The 18,505-nt window shown below is 30.6% G+C and overlaps 1 protein-coding gene across 1 annotated transcript; it reads right to left on the minus strand.

Moving 5' to 3' along the window:
- Positions 1 to 12,024: 12,024 nt before the first annotated feature.
- PYL2 (PYR1-like 2) lies at positions 12,025 to 13,443 on the minus strand. The gene has a single exon (XM_047306932.2). The coding sequence runs from the start codon at positions 13,378 to 13,380 to the stop codon at positions 12,811 to 12,813; it is 570 nt and encodes a 189-aa protein (XP_047162888.1). The 5' UTR covers positions 13,381 to 13,443; the 3' UTR covers positions 12,025 to 12,810.
- Between the last annotated feature and the right edge of the window lie 5,062 nt (positions 13,444 to 18,505).

The following is an 18,505-nucleotide window of genomic DNA, read 5'->3' on the forward strand; positions in this document are numbered from 1 at the left end:
TAGTATATATCAAGCTTATTACTAATATAATCAATAAAGACTTAGTGAAAATATGGGTTTCTATGATACAAAATTGTTAATGATTTGTGAATATGACATAGAAGGCCGAATACTATCTCAGAAGACTCCCTTGAGCAACAAATATGAGAGGTTGTTCCATATAAATTTCTTCTTGCAAATCGTAGTTGAGAAATCATTATTGACATCCAGTTGAGAAAGAGTACGAGTACGATAGAGGTCGACAAACAATTAACGATAATTGTGGAGAATAATATTTGAAAGTCGTGGACAACAACGAAACTTCAATTATGATGACTTTGACAATGAAGATTATCATCAGTACTAGATGGCCAACAGTGGCGGACAATGACAAACTGCAAAAACTAGATTACCATTAGTAACTAATGTGGGCTTGCAATAGTGGATAACGACAAATTGCAAGGACTGGATTGTCATTAATAACAAATATGGGCATGTAGTGACTAAGAGTAATAGATTGCAGGGAATAGATTGGACCACATAAAAACAAACTTCCCCCTTCACGGTGGACGACGAAAATGATGACGCACCGTTGACAAACAATAAATTGTCTCATTTATTCATTAAAGCACCTAGAAATAGACTCTCCTACGAAGAACGTCGGTGAACATAGGTAGCAAATAGTGGACGCTGACAATGGGGACATAAATTTTTTTCTCAAAAGAACTTGACTTTAGATACAATGTTAAGAAATAAACTTTAAACATAACTGAACTCTATAAAACTGGTTTATAAGATGAGATTTACACTCACTTAGATATTCTAAATTGACCTTATCTCTAGTTGATGTGAGACTTTTAATACATAAACGTAAGACTAGACATTAATGGATGGTCTAAAACATAAAGAACAATACATCCAATGACCAATAAATATAATTAAGATAGACTCTAACTCTGGTTTATAATAAAAAAATATAAGTTAAACCTGAAGTACAATTAAAAAATAATAATAAACTAGTTAAAAATAAAATAATATAACTAACAATTCTAATTTAATTAAATAAAAGTAAAGTTATTAAAATATTACATCTCAATATTTTACATGAAAAAAAAATTTACAAAAACTTAGCATGCATGTCCGCATTTTCTATCCTATTTGTAGACATAAAAATAAAAAAGATAAAATTAGAACAGCTATAAAAATAAAACTAATATAAATGTAAATACTAAAAATCCTCCCAATAAAATTAATTTAAAGAGAACGGCTTAATGTTTTTTATTGTTGGTTTCATGTTTAAAAGTTGTATAAATTTGTTCTTATAATTTAATAAAGTGTATAATTTTTATTTTAATCTGTTTAATTTTATTAAAATAATTTATTTAAGTTTTGGATGAAATCGAGGAAGGAAACACGCATAAGCTTTAATTGTTCCCTGTTTCAGTTTCAATCTTTGAAAAACTAATGAATAAAAAAATAGCGATGTTTGTAATGCAACATTCCGTCTATAATGGAAGAGAGTGGTGTAGAAAACACTTTAATTATTTTATATTTTATATTCAAATTACATATATATATATATACTCATTAAATAATTTATATAAAAATTATACAAAATTATATATATTTATTAAATAAATAATTCAATATCCATTATAAATTTTACTTTTATGATTTTTTAACCATCATAATTTTGGCAACTAGATGAGAAAAATAAAGAAATTATAAATGAAAATAATTTATAATTTTTTATAAGACAAGATTAATATCTAATGTTTGTACTAAACAGAAAGATTAAGTAACTTGGGTTTCTTTTGTTTAACAGATTTTTTTCCATATAATTAAGAAAAACTCTAACCAAAAACACTTAGCATGTGGAATAAAAATAATTTTTAATTATGTATTATTTTTAAATATTTTATGAAAATCATGAGATGAAAATATTCCTATTTAAGATTTAAATTCATTTAATAATTAAAAATCAACAATAAACACTATATAAAATTCACAGTTATTTAACAAGTGAAATAATGAAAGAAGAGGGTATCATTTTGCATATATTGTGGGATTTTAATTTGTGTGTAGCCGTTGTGATGCTCTCTTCTCTAGGCTGAGGATAATAATAAATATCTACTTTACTTTTTTTTGGGCCAAGTTTCATACTTTGTATTTTAAAATTTTATAATACAATATTGTTTGAATAATACCAATAATTTTATTTTTTTTTATATCTTGACCATGAAATGCAAAATGATATAAAATATATGAATACAAAGTTTCATTTTATAAAGGTGTATAATGAGAAGAAAGAGGGTAACCTTTTCTATTTATGCAAAGTTCAATGATCAAAGTGGCAGATATTTTCGACACTATTTGGATGCTACTAAGGCTTTTTTGGTTTAGAGTGATTTGAAGGAGATGATTCGAATGGATTTGAGGGTAATTTTTTTGTTGTTTTTTTGAGTGGATTTGTGGGTAATTGAGAGTGGATTTGGAAGTAAAGTTTGTGAGAATTAGTGTAGGATTTGATTAATGTGATAGATTTTAAAAATTAGTTTAATTGGTAGAAATTAAAGATTACCAAAATGCCCCTAGTTATAAAAGTAATATAAAATGTTATATTTAATTGTAAAAATGTTTATAAAGAAAAACAAATTATGAATAATTTATAAAATTAATGTTTAAAAATTATAAAAATTAAATAATCAACTTATTTTTAATAAATTAGAAAATATAATATACCTAATTTTATTAAGATGTAGATCTTTTTAAATTATAATATTAAAATAATTATAAAAAAAACTGAAAAATATATAGCCTGTAACCGGTTACGCGTGTGCCACCAAAACTTCATTCTTCTGTAATCGGTTACACTCTTCTGTAACCGGTTACGCCACTCTTTTGTGTTACACTTTGTAACCGGTTACACTCTGTTGTAACCTGTTATCACTTCTTCAACCCCCGCTGCTTCCACGTTTGGTCAGGGCATATGAGTCTTTGTGTATTAAATCAGAGCAAATCCTCGCAAATTGGTGAGATAAGTTCAACAGTGCTATCTCGCAAATCAGCGCTGTTCCATCGTCCCAAATCATCGCAAGAGAACAACGCTCGTTTTCCAAATCCATCATCGCCAATCACCGTGAACAGTTATTTCCCTTCAAACGAATACAGCGTAAGTTATTAAAAGAATCAAATTTAAGGGATATGTCAAAGTTAAAAACAATTAATTAAACGTAATATTTTCAATAATTATTCATGGATATTAAGCTTCACAGTATTTTCTTTTGCATACTCATGTTTTGCATTTAACACTTTATAATGTTTTTCCATCTTATACTCACTTCCATGCTTTTCATGTCTCAATTATGAAAAAGAAGAGTTAGTTTTTTTTTATCTCTTTAAAATTTTAACCATGTGAAGTGATGACCTTTTTAATTTTTTTTCACCCAACTTCTTTTTCTTGTTTTTGTATACATTATTTCTAACTATTTTCTTAAACTATTTATTTCTTTATTTGTTATTTTTTCATAAGTACATCCAGCTAATTAAAATATATTTTTCTTCAATCAAAACTCAAATTATAGTAAGCTTTTTCCTGTTCTAAAATATCTTTACTTTTTTTTTATTGGTGAGTGTTTTTGAGGTTTTGCTGATTTTATCAGTTGAGAAATATTATTCAAGTATTTGGTCTTAAAATGACCAAATACTATTTATTTAATTTGCATTAAATTGTGAGATCGAAATTGTTTAGTTATTTATGCAAGTTATATATAATTAATTTGTTCCGTTTAAGATGACATATTATACTTAGAAATATATATATATATATATATATATATATATATATATATATATATTATTCGATTAATAATTAATTAGATATCCGTCTTAATATATGTTTATCAGTTATATTAGACAATAATTATATTAATATTAATTAAAAATCTATTCTGAAACTTATAAATATAATTAAAGTTAAGAAAATAAATAACTATATTTATTACATTGTTAATAGTTAATTTTAGGTTTAATGTCTCGATAGGTTCCTATTTTGGTCCGGAATCTCAAATAGGTCCCATTTCTTTTCAGCGTATCAATTGGGTCTTTGTTTTTGTAAAATTTAAGAAATTAGAGGCCTGTTGTCAAATTGAACAAACGGCTATGGGTTACGTGGCATGGTCAATGTATTTACTAAGCATACGTGGCACTAAAAACTAGTTTTGTATTAAAAAATTTGTATGCACAGAGGTGAAATCAGTTTTAGGGAAGGTCAAAGTGGGAAAAATGAAAAAATTTAAGGGTAGCCCCTTTAATTGAGAAATGCAACTGAGATTGGGGAAACAAATTGGGGGTTCGTATTGTTAAGGTTCGTGTGAGAGAAAAAATCGCATTCTTTCTTCGATTCGAAGCGCCAGGGTTCGTGGGTGAAGAACATCTAGTTGGAAGCGCGAGGGTGTGCGTTCTTTCTTCGATTCGAAGAGATGGATAATGAAATGCATAAGTCGCATTCTTGTTCATCTTCGACATGCAATGGGTGGCGAAATCAAAACTCTGATGTCGTTTTTCGTGGTGGTGGAGTATCTACGATTGATGGTGTATCACCCCTTTGCCTTTGTGGAAAGAAAATGATGGTAAGAACAACTTGAACTGCTAAGAACAGAGGGAAGCAATTTTGGGGCTGCCCTAAGTACAAGGTAAAAGAACGTGGATGAGTAGTATTTTGTTTGAGTAGAAAGTCATTTTAATTATTTTTTTTACAGAATGGACATGAAGGTGATTGCAATTTCTTCAAATGGTGTAGTGACGATGGTATTGAGAAAAGCTATACGAATGTGAAGTGGGAAGAAAAGCATGAGTGTTTGTCAAAGACAGGAGAAATGGGAAGTGGAACGAAGATGATGAGTGATTTGCATAAATCTGTTAAGGTTGTGGAGAAATGGATAAAGGTGTTGATAGGGTTGGTTTTTTTGATTTGTATGCTTAATATTATTGTAATTTCAATATGGATGATAAATCCATAATGTAGTAGTGTTGGTCGTTTTGTTAGGATGAAATTAGCAGGGTTTTTCGTTTTGTTAGGATGGTACTGATTATGTATTTGACTATGGGAAGGAATGAAGTTGTGTTACTGAAGTGGGAATCGTAATAAATTGAGGTTTTGGTTTAATGTTATATCACTGTGAAAAAGGTGGTTTTGTACTGTATGAGCAACAATTTTACAATGAATCCCTAGCAAAACTATATTTACAATGAATATCTAAGCAACAAAACTACATCTACAACTCTAACTTCCTTGTGTTTTGCATATATAGTTGTGTTATATATATAACTTCCCTAGATAGACAAGTAATAGAACCGATAAAAGAGTACTTAGTTTGATCCGCTACTTAGATAGACAAGTAATATAACTTCCCTACAGAATGCACTTTTTTCAAAACAAGCTACTGGATTCAACTTTGCATCATAAAATAAGACTCAAAGTGATGGTTTAGAAAGTGAAAATGCACAATAGTTATTCTGAGTCATTAAAATAAACTTGTTTCAATTGCGAAGTGACACCGAATCAAAGAAAAATGATTTCTGACCTTGTAATAGCTAATTGTACAGAAACATGCTCAACCACACCAACAAAATTGAGTTCTACTAATTTAAATGATAAGGCAATAATAAAAGTCACTAGAGGAAGTGTAAATACACTTATCTAAGCTAGAAAATAGCAGCTCCACATGACTAAACTCGAAGTGGACTTTGTAAGGATTGATTAGCATGGTGAAAAGGTTAAACTGGACTAAAAAAACAGCAATGTGCTTTTGGTTTTTATGTTAAACCGAAAAAACAAAAATGATCCTTCTTAACTTCAAGAGATCAAAGAAAATTGATCTTCCAAAGACTTAACAATTCAGATGTTAACTTCCTTCAACAATTTCTAAACATAAGTGTGCCCACCAAAGTATTCAGAAACAATCCTAATGCTTTAGGCATACAACAATGAAAGTACAGTGCCAGATATAATTTATGAAACAAGAAAATTGGCATGGCTATCATTTATGACCGACCATTTACTACACATCACATCAAACAAGAAAATTCTAATATATTCTAAATCATATTGAGAAAATAGTTCTTGCTCATTGTCATACATCCAAAACCATACACAATTGGCATCAGTCATTCATAAAGTACATAAAAGAAAAACCATAAACATTGTTCCTTAGAATTGAACTATTACATAATAAGATCCTTAAACTTGGCATCATTGTCATTCATACACACTTCTATGGTTGAGCTTCAGGAATCATGACAAAATTCAGATAATTGTGATGATGGCATGATTGGTTCTTGGGTTGCTTTGGGGCAACGACTCCTGTTGTGCCCAACCTCCCTACATAGTCCACATCTCTTGCACAAACCACCCTTGCTCACTCGAGAATCATCCTTTCTGATCTCCCACTGCTCCAATCTTCTTTTCCTTTTAGGTCTTCCGGGCATAACTTTTTTCCTAGGAGGCATGACATCCGGATATGGTGTTAGGTCCCACATGTTGTTGTCGTTGATGGGGTATACGATTGATGCATATGTTTCTTTGTAGGTGGACTTTAGAAAGCAAGTCGGAATGAACTGTTGTCCATCAATATTGAAAAACTTCATTGCGGCTAGGGAGTGACAACATGGAATTCCTGTGATGCTCCATCTCCTGCACGAGCATGAGAACTCGTCTATGTTTACAACAAATTTTTCTCCACTTTGGGAGACGTGTCTCACTTCAAATAGTTTATTTGTTGACCAGCTGTGAACAAATTATAAAACAAATTAAGAAAGTTTACCTAGGAATGAATAAAGCATAACACATTTAAGTAGTGGAGAAGAAAGTTACCTAGGGATCCAGTTCTTGGTTGATTGGGATTCCTTTGTAAATCTAGTCTGGATCTTTGGACAAATTGGTCCTGAAAATGACTGTATCTTATACCTGCTTTTTGCCCATCTTTGCATGATGTAGACCCTAATTTTTTCCAGCATTGTTATGATTGGTTTAGTCATGGTGTGAACCAGGACACTATTGAAAGCCTCACTCATATTGTTAACCAATGTATCACATTTTGGTGTTGGACTGAATCTGGACCTTGACCAATATCTACAACATATGATATAAACAAATGTTAAGAGTATATGAAAACAGGTGAAGCACATTGATATTCATATAGTATTAAACAAATGTTCAATGTGCCTAACAAAGTTCAATTCTCCTACTCATTTGAAAAGTATTAACCTACAACTAATAACTACTGCTATATCCAACAAAATGCAAAATATCTATACATCACAGCTACAGACTTAAATCAACAAAGACAACGAGAAATGCATATCAAAATCAATCTATAGTCTATGATTAATATCAAAACTACTTGTATAATATTTATATCAAAACTCACATGACCAATATTCAGCTTTCCACTTTCCAGAAACATTTCCACAAACATACTTAAATCAATAAGTGGTGTAAATTAGAAAGGGCAAAAAAAAAATACAAAATATCAACCTTGGAGGGATGACAATCAAATGCTTGAATGCGTCTTCATTTACATCTTTAATGTTTCTCATTTTCCTCTCCCAATTTTGTGGATGAGTGGCAGTAGCTACCCTCCACATCAGCCGTTTCAGATTTTTACCAGGAAATTTTTTTCTAAAGTTTGAATATAAGTGTCTGACACAAAATTCTAGTCAACACCTGTAAGTAGCTGTTGTATGGCTAGTAGTAGACCTTGTGGTGTTAAAATAAAAAATAAAAGTTACGACCATATCAAATTAATGAATTAATGTAGGAAAGAAGCAAATTAAATATGATTATTACCTTTTGTTGGTTTGACACAAAAGTAATTGATGAACATATTTCTTTACCACCAAGATCATCAATCAAAAGATTCAAAAACCACGTCCATGAATCTTTGTTTTCCACTTCTACCACCACATATGCAATGGGCAACATTTGATCATTTTCATCTCTCCCAACAGTCGTTATCAGCTCACCACCATACTTCCCTTTCAAAAAGGGCCCATCTAATCCAATTATTGACCTACAACAGACAAAATTTTCTTTGCATGCCTTCAGACAACAGTAAAATCTGTTGAAAATGACCTCGCCCTCATTATTCTCACATACACCTTAACTGTAGATCCTGGATTTCTTCCCAAAAACTCATGCGCATAATCATATATCCTCTTATATTGTTCATTAAAGGACCCATCAATGTGATTAGAAACAATAGCTTTGGATCTATAAGCCATACACATATACCTATGTTCCACTTCCTTTGAACTTTTTCACGAATATCTACACCCTTCATCTTAGGATTTTCCCTTACTGATTTCACCAACTTTTTGCTCAACCACTTGGCGTCAAGTAACTTGAGGTTGAACGCCCTGCTGCATGTATGAATGTCTTTTTTAGTTCTCAGCTGCCATGATTTTACAGCCTCCATATAACCAATGTACATGGTCCATGGGCATTCTCCTTTTGCACTAAAGCACTTCATCCTCAATTTTCTTTTGTCATTTTTTACAAACTTTATGTTCCTCCCATTTTCCAAGGCATACCCTTTTACAACATCTAAAATATCTTGTTTTTCTGCAAAAGAAAGTTCCAACTTCCCATGTAAAGTCTACCATACTTTTTGGCATAGAAAAAGTATCAAACCTCCCATAACCTTCACTGTCATTAACCTCTTCATCACTATCTATTGCACTAAGTAATTCCTCATATTTCCACTCCTCATTTGACAAACCTCTATCATCATGATCATGACATTCAACACTCACATCATCACTATCATAAAGACTTTCTACTTCTACTTCCACATTACCATCTACATCACCATCTATATCACATTCAACACTCACATCTATTAGCCCCTCTAAGCACTCATTATTTCCATGTACATCACCTTCATCAGTAGATATACTCCAACTACAAAGATCAACTTCATCCTCCATAACTCCTTCACAACATTCAACTTTTGCTCTTCTTCAACCTGATGCAACTCTTGTACGTAACCATGACCTTTAACCTCTACTTGAACACCATCACCAGCTTCTTCACCCTCATGCACCTCTTGTAAGTTACCATCACATTCACCATCTTCTTCACCCTCATGCACCCCCTCTAAGTCACCATCACATTCACCATATACTTGAACAACATCACCATCTTGTTCACCCTCATGCACCTCTTCTAAGTCACCATCAACTACACCATCTACTTCAACACCATCATCATCTTCTTCACCCTCATGCACCTCTTGTAAGTCACCATCAACCTCACCATCTACTTCAACACCATCACCATCTTCTTCACCCTTTTTTTGTACTTCACCATTACCTTCAACTTCTCCTTCATCATTAGTAATATATATTGAAGCATATGTATGACTTCCAGATGAGAAACAACATGCACAACGTATAAATGAATCTCACCATTAAGCCTAGCTGAGTTAGCCATATGTATGGCACCAATGTCATCAATCAATTGTTCCAACCTATTTTCTAACACTAAATCCCCTCCTACATAGTACCTTAAATCTTAAAAATTATCATATCCAAAACTTTTCACCACACTGACAACCACAAAAAAAACTCCACATGTTAGGGTCAAAGGATAAAGTTGTTGTCTCCCCTTAGGGTACCATCATTGATGAACTTTCCTCCATGGTGGAAAACACAGTCAATAACGTCCTCCATTACGCACAACACAATATAAATATATCTATACACCTATTATGCAAACATATGACGACAAAAAAAAAATTAAAATAATAACAACACGCACTCAGACAAAGTCAAATAACTTTAAACATACATGGGAAACCACCGAAATGCAATCAACAACGCAGACCCAACCATACATCAAAGGGGGACCACCACCGGATATTGTAGTTTCCCAACTATAAAAACAAAGACAATAAAACACAAACACCGACCTTCCTTCAGATTAACCTCCACTCACCACATGCTTCAGCCTCGTGCTTCCAACAACAGAAGGACCCACACCTCACCTACTGAGACATGAACTTGCGCATGCACTCTCGCGCTTCCAACTAGATGTTCTTCACCCACGAACCCTGGCGCTTCGAATCGAAGAAAGAATGCAATTTTTTTCCTCACATTAACCCTAACAATACGAGTTGCATTTCTCAATTAAAGGGGGCTGCCCTTAAATTTTTTTTCATTTTTCCCACTTTGCCTTTCCTTAAAGCTGATTTCACCTCTGTGCATACAAATTTTTTAATACAAAACTCGTTTTTAATGCCACGTGTGCTCAGTAAATATACTAACCATGCCACGTAACCCATACTTAAACTAACCCATACTTAAACGCTCGTTTGTTGAATTTGACGGCATACCTCTAATTGCTCCAATTTTATAAAAATAAGGAGCTAATTGATACGCCGAAAAGAAAGGAGACTTATTTGAAATTTCGGACCAAAATAGGGACCTACCAAGAGATTAAACCTTAATTCTAATATACAGACTAAACATTAAAATACTTTTTACACTTAACTCCATCACATTAGATTGTAAAACAGTTTGAAATTTATTAGAAAGTTAGTATATGAGACCTCCTTAACTCTACTACTGAAATAAATAAATATATATATATATATATATATATATATATAATATTATTTATAAAAAGGTATTTTAAAATATATGTCGGTAAGTCTCAAAAATGTAGGAGTACGTATATAAAATCAAGCGGAGTAGGAGTAGTGTGTTTTTATAGATAAACCAAGAAAAATAAAGTCAAAATGTCAAATCAAGAAAAGTAGGAGTATTGTCTCATTTTCTTCTGCATTTATCCTCTTTGTTAATTTCTTCACTTGGTTGGGACATTTTTTCTTTTGTTTTTGATCCATTGTTATTGGTTGGCTTATTAAATGGTACGAGACAACCTCTCATAGGGGCATCAAATGTACCTATGCTGTTACTTCCTCAAAAACCGACAAACATGTACCCTATTATGTCTGAATAAACCTTATACTAAATTTATATTAACATATTCGGAAAATTTTTACATAATTATAAAAAGAATTATTATACCATCCTTTTATCTTTATAGGATGGTGTAAGAAGAAACGCATGAAGGCGTAAGAAGAAACAATACAGGCCCATTTTCTATCGATTCCAACACTACTTACAAAACCAACCTTACATTTGGTTGTCTTATGTAATGATGTCATTGTAGGTTTCATAAAAGCTTGTTGAAACGTTACACGTTGAATTGCAAAAGAAAAAGTTGTATGTAATAAGTTATCACGCTTGTAGTGATGAAAACAAAGCTTGCTTGCAAAACCTAAACAAAGGAGCTTTTCACATTCATGTTTCATACTCACATGTTTCTGATGTTTTATCACGAGATTTTTCTCTCTTTTGCTCTTCTTTACTTTGAATGAGGGTTTTGACATTTAAGCTCTAACTCAACTACCATCTACCTATCTTCTTTTCTCTTTTCAACATTAATCAATGCTACCAACATTACAATCTAATGCCATTTTAACTATAAGCTTTATAGCAAATAATTATTTTCATTTTTCGCCTAAGAAATACTTCCAATAACCAGTTAGTGTTCATAGGCCCAGTCCAACCCACTAAGAAATAGCCGCAGAACCCAATGCCGGATTTTACTTTCTGCACCCCTCGAATTTTCAAATGATCGTTTTGCACTCTGTTAAAGTGACTTCCATAATACGTATTTTTAAAACTTTCCAAAATAAGTTTTCTGGAATTTTCAAAACAAGATTCTTTGAACAAGATTTCCAAAACAAAATTTTTGAAATTTGATTTTTTTGAAACAAAATTTTTAGAATGCATGAAGTGTATTCTAAAAGGAAAATGTTATTTGGACAACAAAAGTTTGACACAATTTTGACAACGGCGACGTGGCAGCTGTGCATTGGCTAAGTGAATTGAAAACAAACCAGAAAAAACCCAAAATACCCCTCACCCCGGTTCCAAACAAACTTTCTGGAACACATATAATACCTTCAAGATAAATTTTCCAAAACACTAGGTAAACGCATTAAATACATTTTGGAAAGAGCTTTTTAGAATAATTTTTTTTCTTCATTTTATCTCTTCTTCTTCCTCCTCTGCAATGTTTCTTTCCTATGCAATGTTGCTTCTCTCTTCTTCCTCTATAGCAGCATGACGATTAAAATGGCAGCAACAACAATGGCAATGGTGGTAATTCTAAAGGTGTTTGAGTCTTTTTGTCTTATTGTGAGGTGTACTTAATAATCGTGGGAGTGCAGAAAGAAGTAGCTTCAAATATTAATTAGATTCCAACCATTTTTCTATTCCATATCACTAAATTAACATAACCACCGCCCACCTACCTAATCAATTGAATTTAAAATTGCAACCGTGCAAACAACCATATATAAAACCCACAAACTTATCTTCCTCTTCATCATTGTTCACCATTGTTGATTGGTGTATGCAAAACTAATTTTTAAACTATTAGTTTTATATCATTAACCCAAAAAATGAAATCAAGAGAGAAGAGATGAAAGTGATCATATTCCAAATTACCATGCAATATTACTCTAATCATCATGGAAGGACAAATAGAGTCCAAATGCGTGTTTGTTTCTCCATTTTCGTACAAATTGAAAACAAGCACACTAATTAATTAACTTATACCTACCCCATTTTCCTAAACAAATTGCTATGATATCCCAAGACAAATCTAAGAATGTTGATACCGTTGAATGAGTTTGAACACAACAATACCAAAATCCTTAAATTTGCAAACATACCATAGAAGTTAACCGTTTCCTGTTATTGTTCATGCATGGATGAAGAAGAAGCCATGGCCACCACCCCAAGTTTCTGAAGGTTGAGTTTCACCACAGTGTCCACGAACATCTTCGTATCTTCCTCCGTATTCCCTTCGGGTATGTCTACGACATACGATTCCAATACGATGGTGTAAACCCTACCCTCTTTCCTGAACTCGTTGACCGACGTAACGGAACGGTAGTTTTTGAGTCGGTGCTCGCCACCAACCACCCTAAAGCTCAGCACGTGTTTGTCATCGTCCAAAATCTCGAGTCTCTCGGTGCTCGTCGACGCCGGAAGACCAGAAACAACGGTTACTTCTCTTATGCTTCCGACGCCACCGTCACCTCTCATGTTGCACCCTTTGATGAAGTGCTTGTACTTCTGAGGGCTCTCGAAGCTTCGCACGAACGGCCAAACCGTGCTCGCAGGAGCATCGATGCGGTACGATATTATGGAAGAACATTTGTTGGGACAGTGTTCGAAAAGGTGGTATTGTTTTATCACAGGTTCTAGTTCTGTTTCTTCCTCAGCTGTTAGGCCTTGGACATGGTGCTGGGTTGAAGCCATATGATGTTTTCTTCGTGTTTTGCTGTGAACTTTTAATGTTTCATGCAGAAGGAAGAAGACATGTCAGTTATGAGGAAAGACATTGATGATATATACATGGAGATAGATAGGGTAGTGGACAAAATAATCATAGAAAAAACAACACATGAGAATTGAGAATCGATGTGTATGGTTGGTTATTTATAAGGTTTTTGTCTTTTTGTTTTATGATGTATTATATGACACCACAACATCACTTGCTACGTCAGGACCATGCTAAATAATTTCCAGAGAAATTATTTTATTATTGCTTCGGAAGAAAGACAGAAATATGAAGGAAAAAAATTATATATTAGATGGGAAATGATTTTTTTTTAGTAAAATATTGAGTTTTAATTATAGTGTGTTGTCTCTAACATTATTTATGTAATATTCTCTTACTTCATATGTAAGGTAGCATTTGCTGGTTGGACCTTAACTTTAGCTATATGAGGAAATGTGTTGTCTCAAACACCATGTATTTTTAATTATTTTTTATTGAATTCGTAGCTTTGTCTTATGGTGATTTGAAGCAGATTCGGTGATGCTTTTGAGGTTTTTTTTTTATAATTTTTTTAATTTAATTTAATTTTTGTTTTGGCCACTAGTATTCATATCAGGGACAGGTTTGTAATAATTGTGCGTCATGTTGACCTTTGCCTTCGCTTTATTTTTTTCCTAAAAGTGATGCATACGTTAGATATGTTAAAACTAATTATTAGTAGCTTCTTTTTATATATTTTATTTCACAACTCACAATTCTGAAATAGACTAACTCTAGTTCACATTAGTTCAAATCAATTTTGACAACTCCATTTTTCTACCAATAAGAGGAAACTCATATCTTACAAACATCAACCAATTTAAATATAGTGTTTTTAAATGTTATCTAAATCTTAAAGTATGTACTGTATTCGAGTCTTCATGAAATTTTTTTAACCTAATTGTTGAATATTAAAAAATCAATTTTTTTAACTATAGAAATATATATCGAATACATAATGCTCTAGATCTTGAGAATACATAAGATGTGAAAACCCTATTATAATATGTAATTTATTCCACATTCAAAATAACCGTGTTTGGATTTTAGTTAACACACCCATTAAAAACAAAAATCATTATAAACTTCAATTGACCTTAAAGCTACAATTTTTCTTTGACCCAATTAATTTTAACTATATAATAATCCAAATTCACCCCAATATATCATGTGAATGTTGATAAGATAAACCATGAGTTATGTGAAAGTTGATAGTAAAAGTTTGAGTGAAGTGTTTAGTTTGGAGAGGGGAGAAGTGAGAAAAGGTAGAAAGATTGAGAAATCATGTGAGAAACTCTAATCCTCGTGATCTATAGCTTCACTTTTGGCTTCAATACTCAAACAAGAGAGAGTGATTGATCTGAATTCTCAAAGGGTTTGAATCATTGGGGAGTTTCTTCCCTGCAAAGGTTTTGCATGTGTGTCGCCACCTGTTTGCACAAATGTCACCACCAGAGTTGCAGAAAACTGACCATAATTAAATTGCTTCAAAGCAAAACCATCTATATCAGTATATCAGCTTTGGTCTATACATATAATGAGTTCTCGGGTCTATATCATTTTACTCAGCAACTAGGGTATGGTTGGTTTATCATTCCAACCTTATTGAAATACACATTTTCCACTTTCCAATAAGAATAAAGTAGATTGAAAATGCTGTTGCACACACACTCATTACAAAGATTAAAATCATATTTGGATAATTAATTTGAGAGTTTTTAAAAGGGATATATTTATTAATTTTGAAATACTTTTAAAATTGTAAATATTTATTTAGGTGAAAATAGTTACTCTATTCTTATTTTTTAAGATTAAATTGCCTAGTTTATTTGGATTCAGATAAGTGATTAACTTACCTCATAGTGTACATTTATAAACTTTAAAATAATCCTTACAATTAATACTTCTCATACTATCTTTATGTATAGTATTTTACTAATTCAATTAAAAGTATTTTAGTCTATGAATGGAATCATACAACAAATAGATGTAATTTTAATTTAGATATTAACATAAATAAGAAGAGAGGAAGTAAAAAACTTGTTTTAAGTCTAAAAAAAAGCATATTTGATCCCTGCAAAATTTATTTTAACAAGTGATCAGATTTATTGCTTTTTTTATATAAATGAAACTTCTAGTGATGCACCAACACGTGAAATATAAATGACCCCAAACTAATAGAAGAGCACTAATGAGGACAATAATATAAGGTGAGAAGTTGTGAGAAATTCAAGAAAAGGTGAAGTTGTGAGAAATTCAAGAAAAGCTACGTTGAAACGACAGACACTGACACTTTCTCATTAATAAACGCATCATTGGACTCATTTGTGCATGTTTTTTTGCATTTGTCTATTCCTTCATGTAGGAATTTTACTATTATTTCACTTTTATTAACATAATCTATATTATGAAAATGAATATTGAAGGTTCTGGAATTCGGAAGCAACCTAAGCTTTGTAAATGAATATTGAAGGTTCTGGAACTGGGAAGCAACCTAAGGTTTGTGTCAAGTACAAACAAAGTTACAAATCCAACAAAAGATAGTTAAACATAAATTTATATATATATATATATATATATATATATATATATATATATATATATAAAAGATACTTTTGTTGGTAAGAGATTTTCTAAAATGATACCAAAAATAAATTCGTAAAGACTTGATCCAAAACAAACAATATCTTATTATCTGTATTGTCTCTTCCTACACTTTAATAGTTTCAGTGATTGTATATCGATATTTATGAAAATGTTAATTATTATCTCCATTCATTAATAAATAAATATCAGCAATACCATATTTTATATAATATATGATCATTAATGTTAGAGATGATTATATTTTCTAAACGTTAACAAAATTACTATATATATATATATTTTAGATAGTTTTTAAACTCTCCCAACCATGATTGGAGTTAATTATTAGAAGTTGCAACTTTTTTTTTCTTTTGTCTTCACTTTTACTCAATTTTTTCATTACTTTTTGTTTTCAGCTTTACCTGTTTCATGTGATTTTGTTTCAATAAAAATGTTAACGCTCTTCAAATTGATGAAATAATTCAATTAAATGGGTATAAAATACGAATTAGATTAATGAAATTTAGATCGAGAATACATGGGCCTAATTCAGTCCACCAATAAATACATTAGTACAACGCGCATTAATATTAACATATAATTTGAAAAACGAAAAACAAAATGTATTAATTTATAATACATAGTCAATGTATACGAGAATATTTTCATTACTGTAAGGTATATTGTGAAACTCTGAAAAGAAACCCATAAGTGAGACGAAATAGAAATACCAGATATTACTTTTACTAGTTTAACTATATTTTATAAATAAATAATTTAGAATTAACAAATTCACTATAAATATATCATTACTAACTTAATAAGTCAAAATTAACAAATCTCCAATTACGATTATGTTTTTTCACTCTCGACTTACTAATTTTTCAAGTAACTATTACCCCTCAACAAGGTATCATATAAAATGTAATGGAGTCCAAACACATTAATTGTTATATCAATATAGACAAAATTTAATCCTGTTTCTTATTTAAAATTTAAATAACAAAATTAATTAATTTTCCTACATTATTAAAAGGTATCAGTGTATTTTTGTTTTCTAAAATTTCTTTTATTAAAGAATAACATCGAAAGTAAAAAAGTATAGTTAAAATGTAAGCTTAATTAATTAAAAATATTTATGAAATGATACATATCATTAAAAAAAGAAAATAATTCAAATTTACTCATGTTTAAGTCTATTAAACTCTTTTTCTTCTTCCACTTTTTCTTATAATTCTTATAATTCAATCAAAAGGAAGTATACTAAATGAAATTTAAATAGTAAGTCTTCTTTTAGTGATTTGTTATGATAATTTTAAATAAAAAATATTAGTTATTAAAAAAATACTCTATACTATTATTATTTCAAATAAAAAAAATATCATATCACCATTATAATAAGGCTCAAAATCTATATTAGTAATTTCTTTAAAAAAGGTGATTAAAATAATTTAATATTTATTATTTTCTATAAATAAATTGTTTTTTAAATAATATTTATGTTCAAATTATATCTTTTCCTTATTATAACGGTTACCTAGGAAGGATTACATGTTGACTTTGAGATATGAACTTGACAAATGTCAATATTTTATAGTGATATACACTGTTAGTTTTAATAAAAAAAAGAATATATTTTTATAAGTGCGTTTGATCAATAATTTTGTTAAAATTGACAAAGTTTATAACTATTTGATCTAAAAGCATTAAAAACAGTTTTATTTGACACACACATACACACATATATATATATATATAAAAGGGAAGAAGATGAAAAAAGAATAAAGTTAGTGTAGAGAACAAGTGTTCATTTATAGAAAACATTTTTTTTTCTTTTTATAAGAGGGATTGTTGGTGTGTTGGTAAGCAAAGTGAGAGTGAAAATGAGATATGGATTGTTGTCTCATCTGGTGAGACACAATTGTGCTTTTTTAACATGTAGGGTAGTGCTCTTATGGTAAGGGTTGAAGACGTAATGTGTCTTGTCTTTTTGAGTCAAAGAGAGATTATGAAAATGTGGGTCTAGAATTGATTAAAGTTGTCTAACTTTATGCCATTGGCCTAATATAATAATCAGGTTTTAACTTGTTTAAATCATTGGATATAATTTTTTTTTATCTGGTTAATGATAAAATTAATTAAATTTAAATTTAAACATGTTAATTTTAGAATACTTTGAGATCTTTATGATTTGTTGACAAAGAAAAGATATTTTTAAAAAAAGATTAAATATGTATTTGTGAATAAATTATTATAAAAAGTTGTATTTGGTATCTAAACAAAATTATAATATTTAGTTCATGTGATGTATATTTTTGAGCCATAAACGGAGTCACTAAACTATAATATAATCTCTATATTCGTTGAAGAAAATGTTTCACATATTCTTATAAAACACAAACAAATATTTTATAATTTAATTTAAAAATAAAATATAATATTTTTATAATAGTTTGAAGACAACAAATACATTCAATT

This window comes from Vigna umbellata, chromosome 1 (genome assembly GCF_029865625.1).
Source record: "Vigna umbellata cultivar VRB3 chromosome 1, Vumbellata_1.0, whole genome shotgun sequence".
In the NCBI taxonomy this organism is placed as follows: Eukaryota; Viridiplantae; Streptophyta; class Magnoliopsida; order Fabales; family Fabaceae; genus Vigna; species Vigna umbellata.

What these genes read in the sequence shown, in the direction of transcription:
- PYL2 (XM_047306932.2), bottom strand. Translation starts at nt 13,380, where the DNA reads ATGGCTTCAACCCAGCACCATGTCCAAGGCCTAACAGCTGAGGAAGAA.